The sequence below is a fragment of the Carassius auratus genome, chromosome 20, assembly GCF_003368295.1.
Source record: "Carassius auratus strain Wakin chromosome 20, ASM336829v1, whole genome shotgun sequence".
NCBI lineage: Eukaryota > Metazoa > Chordata > Actinopteri > Cypriniformes > Cyprinidae > Carassius > Carassius auratus.
In genome coordinates this window covers 23,725,417-23,744,641 of record NC_039262.1, presented here as the reverse complement: position 1 = coordinate 23,744,641, position 19,225 = coordinate 23,725,417, and the positions used below count along the sequence as shown (strand labels likewise).

The window sequence follows — 19,225 nt, the reverse complement described above, 5'->3', positions numbered from 1 at the left end:
AAAAGTCGGGTGAAAAATCACCACCTCATACGAACAGAATGAATAATTAGTTCTTCTCACATTTCAATTTCCATCAATCTATTTTAGTGTATTGTTTATCTGAAAACTCCCACTTTCTATACCTATTTTTGGAAATATCTATAAAACTAAAGTGTGAACGACCTGCATTAAAATTAAGGAAACAGTGTCCTTTTATATTAATTATGTAAAAAGGTGTATCTGCACTGAATATGAAAGCAGAATATGTCATATCCATTGTTGCATCTTGAGAAAAAAGATTGCAAGAGGTATGTAGCTGTAGTGACCATGTTTTAATTGGTTTCACATTCATCCAGTTGATTCATCCATACATTTATTTTACAGTTCCAGACTTGTGCCCTTTAGATGTTTTTCTTTAGACGTAAAAAAAAGCATTAATTTATTACATAAAACAGTATAAAAATACTAATAAAAAAGTTAAAAAGGCACTGTAATTAAGCAGTCAGTCACATTTCATCACATAAAAAACTAAAATGTAAATAGTAAAAAACTAAACAAGACAAAAACGTGTTTACATAATTTGTTAACCATTCCTTGATGTTACAAATATAAGGGAAAATGATAACAGTAAATATTCAAAATTCAAATATTTCATATATTTTTCTAAATATATGGATTCATGCATGTTATAGTGATCTAATCAGTCGAAGCTTAAGGATCTGGTGGAAATCAGAGGTATACATGAGTATTTATCATGAGTTTATCTTTACCGCCAAAAGTTTCAGCTGTGTGCTATATGCTTGTGTGTTTAGAGTTTGCTCCATTGAAGGTAGAAAAGTGCTCTTGGGTCAGACTCGATTCCAAATCTGGACTGGCAAGTGGCTTCTGTAAAGCTTAAAATAGAACAGAAAAAAAATGTAAGTGAAGAGATAGGAACAGATATGTAACGAAAAATTGTTGCTGTTTATATGCATTAGTATATTCCCATTAGTATTCAGAATACAGACATAATCTGAAATAATAATAATAATAATAATTAAAAATAAATAAATAAATAAATAAATAAATAAATAAACACATACTGTATAGCAAAGTACATTTACATTTATTCATTTAGCAGACACTTTCATCCAAAGCGACTTAAAATTAGAACAATCGAAGCATTCAAAATCAACGAGAGAAATCATTTGCAAGTGCTATAACAAGTCTCAGTTAGCTTAATGTAGTACACATAATATATTTACATTTACATTAATTCATTTAGCAGACACTTTTATCGAAAGCAACTTACAGATGAGGAAAGTGGAAGCAATCGAAAACAAAAAGAGCAATGATATATATGTGCTATAACTAGTCTCAGTTAGGTTAACACAGTACACGTAGCATGGGATTTTAAATAATATAATAAATAAAAAGAAAACAGAATAAAAAAAATAATAGAGCAAGTTAGTATTATTGGTCTTTACACACACACACATACACACACACACACAATTGTATAATAAATGAAAAGAAAAGAAAATACAAAAAGATTACAAAGGTAGTTAGATTTTCTTTTAAGAATAGAATTAGAACAGTGAGTGTTAAAGTTAAAGGGGCAAATAAAGATGGAAGAGATGTGTTTTAAGCCGATTCTTGAAGATGGCTAAGGACTCAGCTGCTTGGATTGAGTTGGGGAGGTCATTCCACCAGGAGGGAACATTTAATTTAAAAGTCCGTAAAAGTGACTTTGTGCTTCTATGGGATGGCACAATTAAGCGACAATCAAGTTCACTTGCAGAAGGCAAGCTTCTAGAGGGCACATAAGTCTGAAGTAACAAATTTAGGTAAATGGGTGCAGAGCCAGTGGTAGTTTTGTAGGCAAACATCAATTACTTGACTTTTATGCGAGCAGCTATTGGAAGCCAGTGCAAATTGATAAACAGAGGTGTGACGTGTATTCTTTTTGGCTAATTAAATATTAATCTTGCTGCCGCGTTCTGAATTAATTGTAAAGGTTTGATAGAATTGGCTGGAAGACCTGCCAAGAGGGCTTTGCAATAGTCCAGCATGGACAGAACAAGAGCTTGAACAAGGAGTTGTGCAGCATGTTCCGAAAGAAAGGGCTTGATCTTCTTGATGTTGAATAAAGCAAATCTGCAGGATCTGACAGTTTTAGCAATGTGGTCTGAGAAAGTCAGCTCATCATCAATCATAACTCTAAGGCTTCTAACTGTTTTTGAAGGAGTTATGGTTGATGTGCCTAACTTGATGGTGAAATTGTGATGAAACGATGGGTTTGCTGGAATCACAAGCAATTCTGTCTTGGCAAGGTTGAGTTGAAGCTGATGGTCCATTATCCAGGAAGAAAGGTCAACAGTACGATGGCATCGGCTACAATCATCGTGTCAGGACTACTCCGCACATATCGACGAGGACACGAAAGGTTCAGTAGATATGTTGATTTAAATGAATGATTATTGCATGGTGTAAAGAACAGAAACTGCTATTTGTTAATAATTGGAATCTTTTCTGGGAGAATCCTAGGCTTTTGCGTGCTGATGGCCTGCACCCCAGCAGAGTCAGAGTGACACTCCTCTCAGACATCATCTCCAGGACACTTTGCTCCATATGACTAGTAAGCCAATTCTCAAATAACTACTATGATGACTTTTGTTCTGCTCACTTAACCTTTTCAGTGGTGAGTTTAAAATATTCCAGCGGTCCCCCCAGAGTATGTATTTTTTAGACGACCGTTATTTTAGAAAGTTCCCCTTACTGTTACCATGGCGACGCGTCAGGCTTGTCTCGTGACACACCGCATCAATAATAACACTGAATGGCAGATGAAGCGCTTTTTAGTTTTTCCTTTTTTTATTTAAAATATTAACAAACTTGCATACTATGTCATGAACAATCTGATATTCTGATCCATAAATATGAGTAAATTAGTGTGTTTTGTCATTTAAAAACCTTTCTAAATGATCTTAATCATGATCTGTAATGTGAGATGGGCGCGCCATGTTTGTTCGTGCTGCAGTTCAGAAAGTCCCGTCAGTCGGATTTACAGTATGTAAATTCAGCAATCTCTGCCGGAATACAAGTTATAAGTGGCGGATGAACTGGGTGATGAATAGAGTGAACTTTATAGTTACTTACACTATTTCTATCTGATATGAATAAAGTACATCTGCAAATACAATTTTTGAATGGATTGTTATCGTTGCTTCCATAGACATAAGTGTATTTTTCTCTAAATGTATTGTTTTACTAGTACTTATGTGTATTTTAATGTCTGAAACCTAAAATATGCATTATGTGTTTAATAACACTGCATAGTTGTGATAATATGACAAGAGCAGTGGACATCTCTCTCTGGTCGGCGCCAGACAACGCGCTAAAACACAGTTTGAATTTGACAGTTATGTGACGTCACCAAACGTTCTAAATTCTGTGGGACCGTATGGCTCAAAAGGTTAAATGATAGCAGCACTTGCGCTGTCCAATCTATTAAGACTGTGTCTGTCCCCCGAATAGTAGGGTCAAAGTATAAATTTTATGTAGGCCTCAGAAAAAATCTTATCGTGACCAAAACAATTTAAAATAAATGAACAAAAACTATTTGTAAAGGTTGGGGACTCATAAACATTAGTTCACTCACATCCAAAGCAGTTATTGTAAATTAAATGATCACAGATAACAGTTTTGATGTACTCTGCTTGACTGAAATCTGGCTAAAACCATTATATTGGTCTAAATGAGTCTACTCCACCAAACTACTGATATAACCATGTCAGACTGGTAGTGGGGGGGGGGGGGTGTTGCAACGATATAGGAGTGATATTCTCAATGTTACCCAGAAAACAGTATACAGGCTCATTCAAAATACTTCTGCTTAATGTTACACTGTCACATATGCAAAATAAATCTATTGTATCTCTTGCTCTGGGTACTGTGTATAGATCACCAGGCCGTATATAGAATTCTTCTCAAACCTTTAGAAACGTTGGCTCATATTGATAGGATAGCATCTTGCAGTTGATGGAGATTTGTGGGATGCACATCCAGGGCATGAAGCTCCCATTCCACCACATCCCAAAGATGCTCTATTGGGTTGAGATCTGGTGACTGTGGGGGCCATTTTAGTACAGTGAACTTATTGCCATATTCAAGAAACCAATTTAAAATGATTCGAGCTTTGTGCTGGAAGTAGCCATCAGAGGATGGGTACATGGTGGTCATAAAGGGATGGACATGGTCAGAAGCAATGCTCAGGTAGGGCATGGCATTTAAATGATGCCCAATTGGCACTGAGGGAACTAAAGTGTGCCAAGAAAACATCCCCAACACCATTACACCACCACCACCAGCCTGCACAGTGGTAACAAGGCATGATGGATCCATGTTCTCATTCTGTTTACGCCAAATTCTGACTCTACCATTTGAATGTCTCAACAGAAATCGAGACTCATCAGACCCGGCAACATTTTTCCAGTCTTCAACTGTCCAATTTTGATTGGTTGATTAGAGAATTGCATTAATAAGAAATTTAACAGGTGTTCCTTATAATCCTCTAGGTGAGTGTAGATATCGTACCTCAAAGTGATGATGTTACTGACCATTTCCTTGAATTGTGCATGCTGCGTATCACTTATATAAACTATATCAGGGGTTTTCAAACTGTTGGTCAAGACCCACTTGTGGGTCACAGAATGGAACAAGGTGGGTCGCACAAAGTCGCTTGGCTGCAGCTAAATTTGCATTTCAATGACACACACACACAGTTCAGTCTAGGGCAGCATGAATGTGACGAGTGGGGTGGGGCCGAGAGCCGTGGGAACGGAGCGAGGCCGGTGGAGTGATTGGGAAATGAGCGACACCTGCGACACTCACCGGTCTCGAGAACCACGAAGGAGATAGGAAGGATACAAAAGAGGAGTGACGACAGTGAAGGACGAGAGAGGACCAGGCCTGGGTTTTGTCTTTGTTTTTTATTTGTGCGCGGCAGTCGTCCGCGAAGGGCTGTCACGCTGTTTTGTGTTTTTTTGGTTATTAAAACTTTGTATGATTATCCGCCAGTTCCCGCCTCCTTCCCGAAGGAGTCATCGAGGCGGTGGGCTGGAGTGAGCTCTTCCGTCCCCCCCGGCAACTCACTCCAGCCCACCGCCTCGAGAATCCTCAGCGGCAGACTCTTAACGCCCTGCTCGATGGCACAGCGGATTCACCCCAGCAGCGAGGGACCTTTGGCAGCGCGTCCCTCCTTCCTCCCGGGCTTCGGCACCAGTGTAACACATTAAAAACTTCACAATCATGGGATGGAGGAGGCGGGAACCGGGAACCCACTCATAACACCATCATTAATAATGAACTGCAATATCCTTAGTGTGATTTTCAAATTTTTGATTTTCAAATTTTCACATTTTTTAAGCGCGGGCGTGCAGGAGTTTTAATAACAGTGAAGGTCTCAGAGCAATGTCATTAAAAGGTTTAATCGGTTTGCATTGTTAAAAGAGAAAAAACTTGCTCACTTCAATACACTATATTCTGCATGAGACTGCATATACCAGAAAATTCAAAAGTTATTAAAACGGTTTCAGGTAGGCCATGTTCATTAAATTCTATCGTCCGTTTGAACTCTGCACTGTTTTCGTTCGGGAAACAGTTTGTAAAAGCATTTCAGAAGTACTGGGTGAGCACAGCAGGGCACAAACGTAGGGTTAATTGTAACACTACAAGATTTAAACATTTCCACATAACAAAATATACAACTGTTCGCAATATTTCCTTGACGTATCATCTCTGTTTAGAGAAAGAATTGCCAAAGTGTACTCAGGTGTACTCTAAAATAAAATGGCTATTTTTCTTAAATACTTCATTTCTGTCATCAAACTTTTAAGTAAAATTAGGCTTAATGTCAACCGTTTTTCTTTTCTTTTCTTTTTTTCTCAAATATTTTGGTGGGTCGATAAATAGATTACATTTGTCTAGATGGGTCGTGGAATGGAAAAGTTTGGGAACCACTAAACTATATGGCTCAGCGTTACCATCTGGGCAGAACTATTGTTCAATCCACCAAAGACAGATTCGCAAATAACCTGCCTGATTTATCTCAACTGCTATGTGTACCCAAAAATACACATGAACTAGACGAAGTGACTGGCAACATGGGCACTATTTTCTCCAATACATTAGAAGCTGTTGCCCCCATTAAATTTAAAAAGGTTAGTTGTATATGGATTGCCATTTTACTGCAAGCGAGCTACTGCAAGCGATTTTTTGAGCTGCAAATCCATTTATCCTTTGCTGAAATTTCTGCGTCTTCATGGAGAGAGCACGTCATGGTTGCTTAGCAAAGGCAGGCGCCTCAGGCCGGTGACACACTGGCTGCGTGGCTTCTCTGCTGCGTGTTAGGAGCGTTTTTGTTACACACCTACACCTACGCCTACTGATAAAGGACACCGTAAACAGTATTGATGGCAAAATAGACTATGTTTGACAGGTGCAATATTTGAAATTCGAGATTTATTTATTTTTTAAATTACATTTATATCTGAATTTGTCAACATATAGACTTTCAAATATCAAAATATTGTGAATTATGTATTTGTGTACAAAATGACATATAAACATATTTTCCTATTATATTTTGCCTGGAAACGCTTCCAACACGTGCATGTCTTGTGAAAAATAGGCGTCGGTTCTATTTCTAGCATGCACACGTTTTCCGTGTGGCTCGAGCCGCGCCTGAGATGCGCGTCTCACGCAGGCAGTCTGCAAGCTCTAACCTGTTAACATGGGAGCCGAATTAAAAACAGACACGCCACGCAGCTGAGATGCTTGTGCCACGCATCCAGTGTGTCGTCGGCCTCAGAGGCGCAACTGCCTGAGTGCTTTGGAAAGAAGGAGAAAGCGGCACGCCTAGGCGCGATATGTGAACGGCCACTAAGACTTTTATTTGTGCAGATTCTCCAGTACAATGTTGATTGCAAATGTTTAGTCGTAAAAGCTGATAACATTGCTTTTTAACAGTTAACATTTAAAGCTTTACAAGCATGTTCTGTGATCAGTTTGTCGTTTACCAGTTCATAATTCAGTCGTGCAGCTTATGTCTGAATGAGAGAGGTAAATGTTTAAATATATTATTCTTATTATTAATATAATTATTTTATTCTTATTCTTCATGAAAATATGTTCTGAAAGATTCCTTAGTAAGCTTTGTTCAGGATGTTAAACTCCTTTAGGAGCTCTAAGGACTGCCAGGGTGAAAACATTATTTGAAATCTCCTTGTGAAATTTGCTAGAGTATGGGTCAGTGTTTTGATTGCAGAAGAGTTCGACAAAGGATTACTAACACATAATAAAACAACTCCAGGTATATTTTTGAGGAGGATATGACAATGCGAAATGGTTAAAATCTCTTAAAAATCTATGCTGAATGATAAATACCCTTCATTAATAATTTACTTGGGGAAAAAATGGGCAAAACTAAAATATAAGTTCATAAACCGATTAATCGTCAAAATAATCGACAGATTAACCGATTATCAAAATAATCGTTAGTTGCAGCCCTACCTATAACTGCATCTAAACCAACAACATGTTTATTAGATCATGTTCCCACTAAATTACTGAAAGAGTTGTTACCTGTAGTCGAAGAATCACTTCTCAGTATTATTAACTCTTCGTTATCTTTAAGTCATGTCCCAAAACCATTCAAGCTGGCGGTTATTAAGTTTTGTATCAGTTACAAATTAAATGGTCCTAAATGGTTTAGCTTCCTGCATACCTAACTAGCCTTATACCGCGCTACAATCCATCATGCTCCCTAAGGTCACAAAACGCTGGACTTTTGGTAGTTTTTTGGTGATATTTTGCTATATCTCGATATACGATATGTATCTCGATATCTTTAGAGGAAAAAATAACTCCCCAAAACCTACTGCAAAAACAAATATCCCAAATATTACATGATTAGGGCCCTGTGAAATGTTTTCTTTTTTTCTTCACCATATGTTTTATTGTTACCTAATTCTGTGTTTTAGCCTGTGTAATTATGTAAATGCATAAAAACAACTTAATTTGTAAAAAAAATAATAATAATAATAATAATATTAAAATATCCTTATGTGAAAAGTTTATCCCCCTCTGAAATTCTGTATATTTACATTTTTCTGGTTATTAAATGAAGGCATAAAACATTCTTTTAATATATCTTTTAATTATTGAAAATTAAGCAATCTTTATTTTTTGGTAAACAAAGGGGATTTACTATTAAAAATAAAACATGGAAGAAATGTGTGATTATTCCTTAAATTATGTTCATTTCATTTTAATAGTAGTAGTAGTAGGCTATGTACATTCTGCTGAACAATAGTAATAGATTTCTGGCAAAAACTCTTATTTTGACGGGTGTACCTTTACGGTTCTGTGATACTACAGTCTAAGATGTGATATATGACGCTAGTTAAATCAAACGATCAAATGCTCATGAAGGGACTCTCAGTGCAGTTCTAGAGATGTTGTTCATGTGTTCACATCCTCATTTAGTGAGACGACAGATGCTGAAATGACCGCGAGCATCATGCATTTTCAATGAGAGGGGAGGGGGAACAAAATCAAGGAGGCAGGGGCGAGCACAGCACAGAGAAGATAAACAAGCAAAGAGGCAAAATCAGAATTAAATATAAACAATATATCCATATATACGATGTGTCAAAATCCATATTGAGTTTAAAAAATATCTCATTATATTTTAAATAGAGCTATCGCCCACCCCTAGTTCCTAGGATAGCAAAGTCCACTAAATGAGGTAGAGCTTTCTCGCATTTGGCTCCCAAACTCTGGAATAGCCTTCTTGATAATGCTCGAGGTTCAGACACACTCTCTCTGTTTAAATCTAGATTAAAAACACATCTTTTTCGAAAAGCATTCAAATAATGCATCTCGTAATTTGTGACTGCAGTTGTGTCTGATCAAATCTGCATTACTATTCTTTAGCTTGGGTTAAACAAATAAATTTTACTTTGTTGGAACAGCAGCTATGCTAATTATGTCTCTACTCGTTTCTCTGTTTTGCCACGGGATTTACATCTCCAATCTGGATCCAGAACACCTGAGAAGAGATGATGCCAACCCCTCAGAAGACCTCAGAAAATACTTACCCTGAAACAACATAGATAACTAAAGCAAATATTGTTATAAGTGTGACTGCATCATATAATAATTGCTATTAACAGTGTTCATCATCTGGTTGACTACGTCTTGTATTTATTTTTCAGACAATTACTATCATATACACACAAACTGACAGTCACCACTTTGTGGAATCATATTGTAGAAACTATATTTTCTGTAAAGTGGCTTTGCAGTGATTTGTATTATAAAAAGCGCTATACAAATAAACTTGAATTGAAAACTTGAATAGCATTAATAATTAATTAATTTCATTTATTCTACATTTTATACTTTTTGCTATGGTACCGAAATTGAGAACTGTGAAATTTTACTGCTATAATACCACCAACTTCTGACATTTTGGTTCTGTCACAAGACTAATTTAAGATATTTCATTTTCAGTTTATGAGGGTGAAGGTTAAATGCAAATTTTCATTTGTTTAAATTTATTAGACCGAAATTAGAAATTATAACTATATCAACTAGATCTTATCAAAATAGTGATTTTTTTTTTTTTTGTCCAACAACCTTTGAACATGATTTCAACAACTTTTAACTGCAACGTCTATTCTCTTGTACTCACATGTGTGGGTAGACAGACTGGTATCATTCAGGATATTGCTCTGACTAAGTACAGATGATGACAGACTAGTAAACTGAAGACTTCGACAGGCTGCATCCAACTTCTCATCCTAAAATTAACAGAAAGAGATCATTCAAGATTTGAAAGTTAATATCTAACTTTACACAGTAAGAACATTTAACTGGACTGTGGACCTCGCCACTCAAACATTCATACCCTGTATTCCTGAATCCTCTTCTTAGATTCCTCAAGCTGATGCTGTAGGTTACCAACTATCTCCTTATATTTGACATAACGTTGCTCCACCATTTCTCTCTGCTTCTGTGACTCCTGAAACCATTTAAGCCAACCATGATATTTACTATAGAGAGAAGTCAAATCTTAACCAAAACATCACTTATGATCCAACCTCGAGATCCTTGAAGTTTTCTAGCAAACTGAGCTTCTCAGGAACTGATTCCAGATGATCCAAAGCCAGCCTGGTGCTCTAGAAAATAAGAATGGTGTTAAAAGGTGGAATTATTCTGTCTTTAATATTTAAAATCATACAGTACAGTATCTCTACCCTGTTGCTGGAAGTCATCTAAATGAGTGTATCACCTAGAAGAGGCAAAGGTCAATTCCGGACACCAGAGCATTGTGGATAATGATGTAAATAATCTGAGCTGTGAGTAAAGGCTGAAGCAGTTCAGGAGCTCATTAAATGTTCGTCAGCCAGCCGTAGCACATAATAGTGATTGATGTGGTAGGCGTCAGATAGCTTATTTTTCAAACTGCATAAATGCTGCTGAGTCAATACAAGCGTCAATACTTTTAACAAACGGCTGCATATTTCTTATCCAAGTAATGATTTGTAATTCAAACATTTAACAGAAATCGTTAAGCCTTTGCAAATAGTGTACTGAGGTGTGGAACATTTCAGCAATTTAACTTTGCAAACAGAACATTCTGCACCAAAATGCAGAAAGGGTATCTATGAATCAGCCTCCCAAAGCTAAAACAACTGCACTTCATAATTGCTTTTAAGGCACCAGAAGAATACTATTTTAGTTTTAGTAAGTTTAGGTATTAGGTTTTTGTTTAATGTAAATTAAATGTTTCGTCAGAGCCACTTTCTTGAGACTCAGCAATAATCATTTTGTGTCTTTTAGTCCATGTCTGTTGATCTTAAGGTATAGTTCATTATTATCTTTTAGAAGCTGCACGCAATAATGACACAATAGACAGACGATAAGTATAGATGGTTGTACATTATAATATACCAGTGCTATGGTAGCATAAAATTCCATAAACCTTAAAATACTGGCGGTGCCACAATATTTTCCATTAGTAGTACCAAAGTCCTTTTAGGACATTTTAGTGTATAAACTGTACTGTACTCATAACCGAACTCAGTGGTGGGGTGCATCTGTGGCTCACATTCATCGTTGTTATGTATTACTTGGGTCATGTATTACATTGGTCCAGTGCTTCAGATGCTGTTCACACAGACCATGTTCACACAGACCAACAAAAGCATACACAAAATAGTGACACAAAATAGCTTACCATTTCAAGATCTACAATCCGGTCCTGAAAAATAATAAGAATAAAAAATAGGTGACTTGACTAGACACAGGACATTCTGTTCAAGTGAGTTCTGGAGGTTTCTAACACTAGGTTTCTAACATTTGTCTAAAGTGTATTTACTGACGCTGTGTCCTATTGTTCTTCTAAAGCCGATTCAGGAGACTGATGCATAATAGAGGCAGGTTAGCAGGTGCCTCTGTGACACAGCAGAACCCAGTGGGTGAGGTTTGAAATCATGCACACAAGCAGGGGTAAAATGTTGTGATTACATGGCTACCACATGCAGGACAACTGATGTGCATGCAGGATTACATGAAGGTTTTGCAAGTAAAATACCAACTACAGAGGAGATTGTGTGTGTGTGTGTGTGTGTACCTGGTATTCCATACATTATGCCATGCCACAAGGATAGCAATAACAGTACTTTTTAACCTTGTGGGGACATTTTTTTGGTTTCCATTAGGAAAACAGCTTATAAATAATAAATGATTAAGTTTTTTTTTGAAAATCTAAAACAGGTAGGTTTAGAAGGTGGGTTAGGGTAAAGTGATATAAAATATAGTTTGTACAGTTAACCCTCTGAGGACTAAGGCTATTTTTGGGGCCTGGAGAAGTTTTGTCATGCCCTGACATTTGTGCTTTTTTCAGTTTTTAAACATCTAAATGGCATCTAAACATCTAAAAGTGTAATCTCACTGTAATCTGCACAAACTGGGCTATAATAATATGTGAGCAGCATTTATGTACATGATTGTGTTTTTGAGAAGAAAAAAAAAATATGCATGGTTAGTGAAAAACTACAAATTTTAAATCACTTGAATAAGGCCATAAAACACATACAGAACGTTGGTTCGCGGGACTTTTGAGAACTGGAGCTTGTAGCCTAGAATTTTTCTTTCTAAATTATGTTAAAATCATCTTGTTTACTCACTCACAGAAAACAATATATTGATTTAAATTTTCTAAGACACTTTTTGTTTGTAAAAGTCATATGTGAGTAGGCATCAACTATCATGAATATCATTGTGATTTACACCTGAGAAGACAAAGGCCTGCATAATGAGCTGCATAATGAGCCTTTCAGTCATCTGTGCCACTGAGAGGGAGGAGTTACAAGAAAGAATGTGAGGACAAAATAAATCTATATAATTTTATGTTTGTAGTTTATTTAGAATATATTTAATTATTCCATAACATAATTTAATATCCACTTGGGAGTGCAGTTGAACAGTTTATTAGAAACAATCAAAGCTGACTTTCAAACTAAATTTTATGCATCATTACTCCAGTCACACAATCCTTCAGAAATCCTTTTAACAAACTTATTTTATAAAAAAAAAAAAAAAAAAAAAACATTTATTGTTATTAATAATAATAATTGTTATTATTAATGTTAAAAAGAGCTGAAAAATATTTTTTCCAGTTTTTTTTAGGGGGTATAAATTGAGAGAACAGCATTTTTTGTTACATTTGTTACAGCTTAAAATGTTTTCACATTATGTGAAAACTAGGAACAAGTAGAGTAGGTGGACAGCCTAAAGGCCCTTTTACCGCAGCACGAACCGCCGCCGCGTCTGTGAAGTGCATTTGCAGTTTTTGACCACTGAGTTATCAAACAAGCGCATCAAAGCACATTTTTCGCAAATAGATGTCAGTTTTCCCTCGCTGATGTGTTACATTTGACGGCTTCAGTCACGGAAAATGAAAGAAAAACACTATAGTTAAAATATTTCACATATTTTATATATTTAATATGCAATGTTCACAGATGAAAGTTTGGTATTTATGAAGTTATGTGGATTTCTTAAAACGAATTCAAGCAGGATAAATATCAAGCCTGTGCCTAAGCCTGTGCTTATATTTTCTCTAAGCTACATGGTACTAAACCATATTTCAGTTTTGATACATTTAAAAGGTGTGCAGTGTTATTTATATTAAATGAATTATGTGTTATATTACTCAAATAATTATGGTTTACTTTGCATCAGAGCATTAAAAGTGCTACATGGATTAATATATAAATGTCAAAATTTTCATATATTATGCCTATATTTTAATTTATAGTTTAAAAATCCTTTAATAAAACAACATACAATTTTGTTATTCGTTACATGTCCTTTATTTTGACAGATAATTTCTGGGGGAAAAGACATTTGTCTGTAAACTGAACAGAAATTGTTGAATGTTTAAATGTGAAGCACTGTATAATTTCGTTCACATTATTTATGCCTAATTAGAATAAAATAAGAAACAAATAAATTAAACCTGCATGATTTAGCTAAATCTTTGAAACTCTAAAGACTGGACGGATTAATAAACCGTCCTCACGATTAAACTCAAGTTCTCTCATTATAATCAACAAAATGCACACGATGTAAAAAATAACTTTATTAATTGACATCTTAAGTGATTTTAAAGGGAGCCTTCTTTACTTGCTTTTAGTTGTGGACGATAGCATATGGCCTAAAAAAAAAAATCAGATTTATGATTTAAATTGATTTTAAAATCAATATTCACATGACAAAGAAATTTTTCAAAACAAGTTTAAATATAGTTATAAATTTATAACTGAGACCAGATGATAAAAAAACTGTAATGTTTTTACCCTAATGCTGGAAAGACCTTTATTTTTATTAATGTTTTTTTATTATTTGTTTATACTAGCCCATCATGCATCTAACCATCCACTCAGCATTAAGAGCTGTTCAGATTAAACCTGGCAGCTCCGCAGTGAGCCAGTGTCATGGACGGAGGACAGAGCAAGTGGAAATATATTTTCTAGTCTATATTTCCATCTCGTTATGCCGCTGGTTTGGTTTTTTTTTTTTTTTTCTTATATACCTTATTTGTAAATAGAGCAGTCACTGTCTGTGTCTAAACCGGACGCGAGAGTTGTCATCCATGCCCCACTGCGCTAAAAGTGTGTCTAAACTTGATGACATAACACTACAGTGTCAAATCATCTGAACTCAGTGTCAGAACATTTCATCATAAACAGAATGAGGCATCAGTTCACTGATGGGGATCGTGTCCAGTGTATCCATCACTGTGTTCTGTTGTCTTTTGTCGGATCACACATCTGGTGTCCGATGTAGACCTGGTGTGCATTTTTTAATTGGTTATGTTACAGCCCTGCTTGTTTTTAATGTTTTTATTAAATATCTGTATTGACTGCATTGTCATATCATATTATTTACTGCAGCAGAGTCTGTGAGAGTGGCTAGAGCAGCAACAACTTCCTTCCGCGCTCAGAGCATCAACTCTGCGCGCACTAATACCAGAAACACCGCTCCGCCTTCACTCCGTGCATTAAGTATTTTAGTATGTTTGATATGGTATGTTCATAACGTAGCCTATGAAAAAAAAATAATTAAAAAAAGAACAAAAATAAAAGGAGAGTTTCAAAGTGGCTTAGGCTATTGTGTGTAAACTTTTTTCCCTATCACATGCCAAACTAATAACATTGTAAGCATTAAATCTTTAATTGCTGCTTTCTGATGTGAAAATTTAGTTTGTGAGGAAAATAACAGTACATTTTTGTCAATTATTTTATCTAAACAGATCGATGAATTTCTTCAAGATTTCAAAATCAAATAGCCTACTCATAATGTAGTAGCACTGTAAGATTACGTTTGTTTGAATGCATCATTGCTAAAGCGATTGCGTGCGAATGTGCTGTATCTGTTTAAATCATGCTTTAACCCGAAAATAATCAGTAAAAGAAACAGTCAAACTCCTTAGCCTTTAACATCCCACTCAACTCTTGCAGTCATTACAACCTGATCAAGCCATAACCAAATATGTTTAACATGAATTCTTGCTGAATATGCAGTTATATTACGGGCCGTTGGCATGATTTTACTCGTGATGGAGGCTCTTGGAGCAAGTGAAAATCACGACGCTCAGACTCTTAATATCCTCTCCTCGCTCCAGTCAGAATCTCACTGCTCCGCTCATCTTCTGCTTGGCAGCGTGTCTCTGTCAGACGCACGGGGGAGGGTTGAGCCACTCAGAACTTCGGGAGCCCTGAGTGGTGCGTCGGTGGATGTTAAAAAGAAAACAGATTTTCATTCAAACAAACCGATGTAAATTACAAATTCAAGTTAATCAATAAAATCGATTATCACTGAGCCCTTTTAATTATTATTATTATTTTTTTTTAAATGCAGATGCATTTAAATGCAGTCAGTAAAATATGTGCAAGATTTGCACTGCACGTGTGATGGTAGATGTCCAGCATTTATTCTTATTTGTTTTATCTTCATTACAAATCTTGTTTCGTTTTATTTTGGATAATTGCATATAAAAAAAAAATAATAATTTACGTTGTAATGCATAGGCAAAATGTGAATTAATATTCATATTCAAGTGTTTGTGCAAAAATTATTAATGCACATTAATTGCAGGGCGCATTTATATTCAACATTCAGCAATCTATGAATGTTGCATTTCTCTCGCCGGAGAGCGCCAGCACTGTGAATTTCATGTTGCAGCCAACAAGAAAACATTTGTTTATTAATAATTAAAATGTCTAATTTTTCACAAATATTAGGCTACTTCTGCATGTGCTTTGTGGCAAACTTAATGCATGTGCTTGAGCGCGGAATATATTAAGACTTGATTATGTAAATAAGAAAATAGAAAAACAAATGATCAATAAATAATTAATAATTATTTTATGAAAATCATTGTTATTTGTGATCATGGATTTTTGTGGAAGGCTTTAAGACCAAGCGGAATCCTCTGCTCCCGCCTCACAGCGCACGGGACTCTGCTCACTGACGCAACTTCACTGCCTGCGGTTTGACTTTACTAAATCAGATTGAGGCAAATACATCTTATTGATCAGGAGCCCAACATTGAGCAAGGCTGGAAAACATTCATTCTAACGGAAGGAAGATGTATTTCACTGAGCTAATGCTGTTAAAGAGAGAGAGAGAGAGAGAGAGAGAGAGACTAGTCTGGGGCTATTCTTAAACTTGGAGCTCATTATATTGAAGTACAAATCCAAATATTAATAATTAATATAGAAATAATTTAAGCAGTTAAAAACTATTTTTAAACTTGAATTTAAATACTTTTAAACGAACATTAAAATCTCAAGTTTATAAATTAAAAATGATAAAAAAATGATAAGCATTTTTAATAACTTATTTGTGCACCGCGGAACGTTTCTCACTGGATGAGTTTCGGCGGACCGATTATACTGAAGCACCAACTAGCGTTCGCATATCACCGCAGCACATGATCGAACCTCAAGTATCACCTCAACGCAAAACATATAGCAGCTAGCGTGGGCTATTATTTTGTTGGTGCAACTGGCAGTTTATGTTAAACTCATTATTTTTTTGGCCAAGGTTATTGAGAGTTGGACTTAGTATGTTATGGCCTCTGAAGCAACAGAGAGATGTTTTCTAATAGTCAGTGTTTCCAATGTTCTGAATGTAATTGACAGTATTGTGTATTACTTAAAAAACACTTTACAGAAAGTTCCAGCACCTATAAGCTACCTGAATTTCCGAAATGTACTATTTCTAAATTGTTTCTAAATATGCTATTGCTACACTTAATGGCAAAAATTGCACTGGTCTGCTAGACTTGGTTGAACAAAAATAAACAATATTTTGTTGCTTAAGCTTATGTATTCAGTCATTATTCAATGGTATACTATAAATCCATGTGAAAAAAAATTACTTAGCACTGTTCTCAGATCAAATATTTATATGCGATTAAAATGCGATTAATTTCGATTAATTAATTACAAAGCCTCTAATTAATTAGATTAATTTTTTTAATCGAGTCCCGGCCCTAATATATATCACAAATATACACACACACACACACACACACACATATATATATATATACACGCACACACACACACACACACACACACACACAGGCCTTATATTTATTTACTGTTTAATAACAATGGCATGCATATGATCCTTTGTGTAAAGGTCTTCTTTAAATTTTTGATGAGTAGACTGTAGCCTAAGACTATCTTACGTTTTGAAATGAACTCACAGTAAATGTTTTAATATTTTTTAAAGATGTTACAATGTTATATCATAATGTTATTGTTGTTTTACTTCCTCCTTTTATCTCATTTTACAATTACATTCATTTTGCAAACCGTCCCTTTGTGCCACCTGGCGGTAGTTTCGCTAATGATTTTAACACGCGACTGAATTAGTTAATTATGGTGCTGCGGCGGTAATATCCATTTAGGCTGTCCACGTACTGTATATAAATTAAAAAAAGAGACTTACTCATGTTTATGATCTCTGCTGAATAAAGTGCTTCATTCTTTTTTTTTTTTTTTGAGGAAATCCAAATCTCAAATTCTCAACCACATCACATCTTTTTGGGGTGAATTATGTCTTATTCCTCTCATCGTGAAGCAAACAGTAAAATAAAAAAAACTTGAAGAACAGTCTGGCTGCGTTGTCTTCTGTTGTGTGGGCATATTCAAGCCACGCGCTTCAGTGAAACATTAGAATCTGAATAGAGCGTTCAGCACGGGAGTGTGGTCACATTAGAATATAATGAAGGGACACGTGAAAAACGGACATTGCATTGTTTCATATGGATTACTTTATCACAGAATATCTGTTTTCGGCAGCACTTGTTTAGTTTAAAAGTTGACATGTCAGGCTTTCTATAGATATCTCTCTCATGTCTCTTCGTTGAGTATTCACTTAGTTACAGTTAATTTTAATGATGCGTTTGTACATGAAGATCAGCGCAGACAAAGGCTACAGACAGCACACCTTGTTTGTTATCTTTATTTTATAAGTGCATAAAGTTCTGTTATTATGTCTGTATACAAAAAAGTAGACCCTTTACAGATTTGATTGATGTATTGCTCTTATCTGTACAATCAAAATTAAAGTGTAATTTAAGTTCTTTTACAGGTTATCAGGAGAAAATGACTCGTAATGCGTATACGCGTTTAATCGACTCCAGAGGGCTAATCGACTCCAGAGGGTAAAAAACAAAACAAAACAAACAAAAACATTACATCTCTGGAATGTCCCCATGAAACATGGAAACCAGTCTGTGTACTCCTTCACACTAACCTGAAGATTTCTCATCTCATCTTCCTTCTTGTGGCCCATTACAAGAAGACCTGAAAGAAAAAAAATCAACAAATACTGATATTGAAAACAATCATTAAATGAATAATTTATGAAGACACACTAATATTCCTCTATAAAGTTCAAAAGAAAAATACCTGATAAATTCATGCTGCATATCTATGTATTACATATTATATACATTCCTGGCATTTGTCCATTAAAAATTGGAAACTAATAATATAAAATATAAATTTACTTGACTTTATTTGAGAAACAAAAGACATTATAACTTCTTATGTATTAATATAATTTTCTTCAAAAATAAATAAAAAATGTTTACTAGAAATGTGGAAAAAACTAAAATCAATATACATAATATATAACATGTCAATGATATATCTCCATTTTTTTCCCTCACAAATTTGACAGTGGGCTTACAATTATATTGAATGAATTGTAATTAATTGTAAAATTATAATAATCTTTGTGGTATAAATATTTACATTTACAGTACATTTACATTTAGCAGACACTTTTATCCTAAGGAACTTACAGTGCATTTAGGCTATAATGTTTTTTTTTTTCTTTTTCTACTAAAAATTTGTGTGTTCTCTGGGAGTCGAACCCAAAACCTTTTGGGCTGCTAATGCAATGCTTTACCACTGAGCTACAGGAACACTAAAACTAAATTAAATATATTAATAAATTAAATATATATTAATGCTTGTTAACACTACAAAAGTTATTCAGTCAAGAGCAGTGATTTTCTGTTTTTCTTTTGTTGTTCGATTAACATTAATTATACAGACAGTATAATTACACTGCTGTCACTTTAAGACCTAAAGCACTGATTTGTATA

General features: G+C 35.2%; 1 protein-coding gene across 3 annotated transcripts in view; it reads right to left on the bottom strand.

The window, feature by feature from the left end:
- Positions 1-288: 288 nt before the first annotated feature.
- cep128 (centrosomal protein 128) overlaps positions 289-19,225 on the bottom strand; it is a 133,406-nt gene continuing 114,469 nt past the window's right edge. For 2 of the 3 annotated variants that reach the window (XM_026291545.1, XM_026291547.1), the window contains 6 exons: positions 18,367-18,416; positions 11,264-11,287; positions 10,125-10,202; positions 9,932-10,045; positions 9,716-9,824; positions 289-872 (listed from right to left, as the gene is read on the bottom strand). In XM_026291545.1, coding sequence (XP_026147330.1) covers positions 772-872; positions 9,716-9,824; positions 9,932-10,045; positions 10,125-10,202; positions 11,264-11,287; positions 18,367-18,416 — 476 coding nt within the window. In that variant the 3' untranslated portion in view covers positions 289-771. The remainder of the gene's footprint in view (positions 873-9,715; positions 9,825-9,931; positions 10,046-10,124; positions 10,203-11,263; positions 11,288-18,366; positions 18,417-19,225) is intronic. The other variant, XM_026291546.1, reaches the window with a different exon arrangement.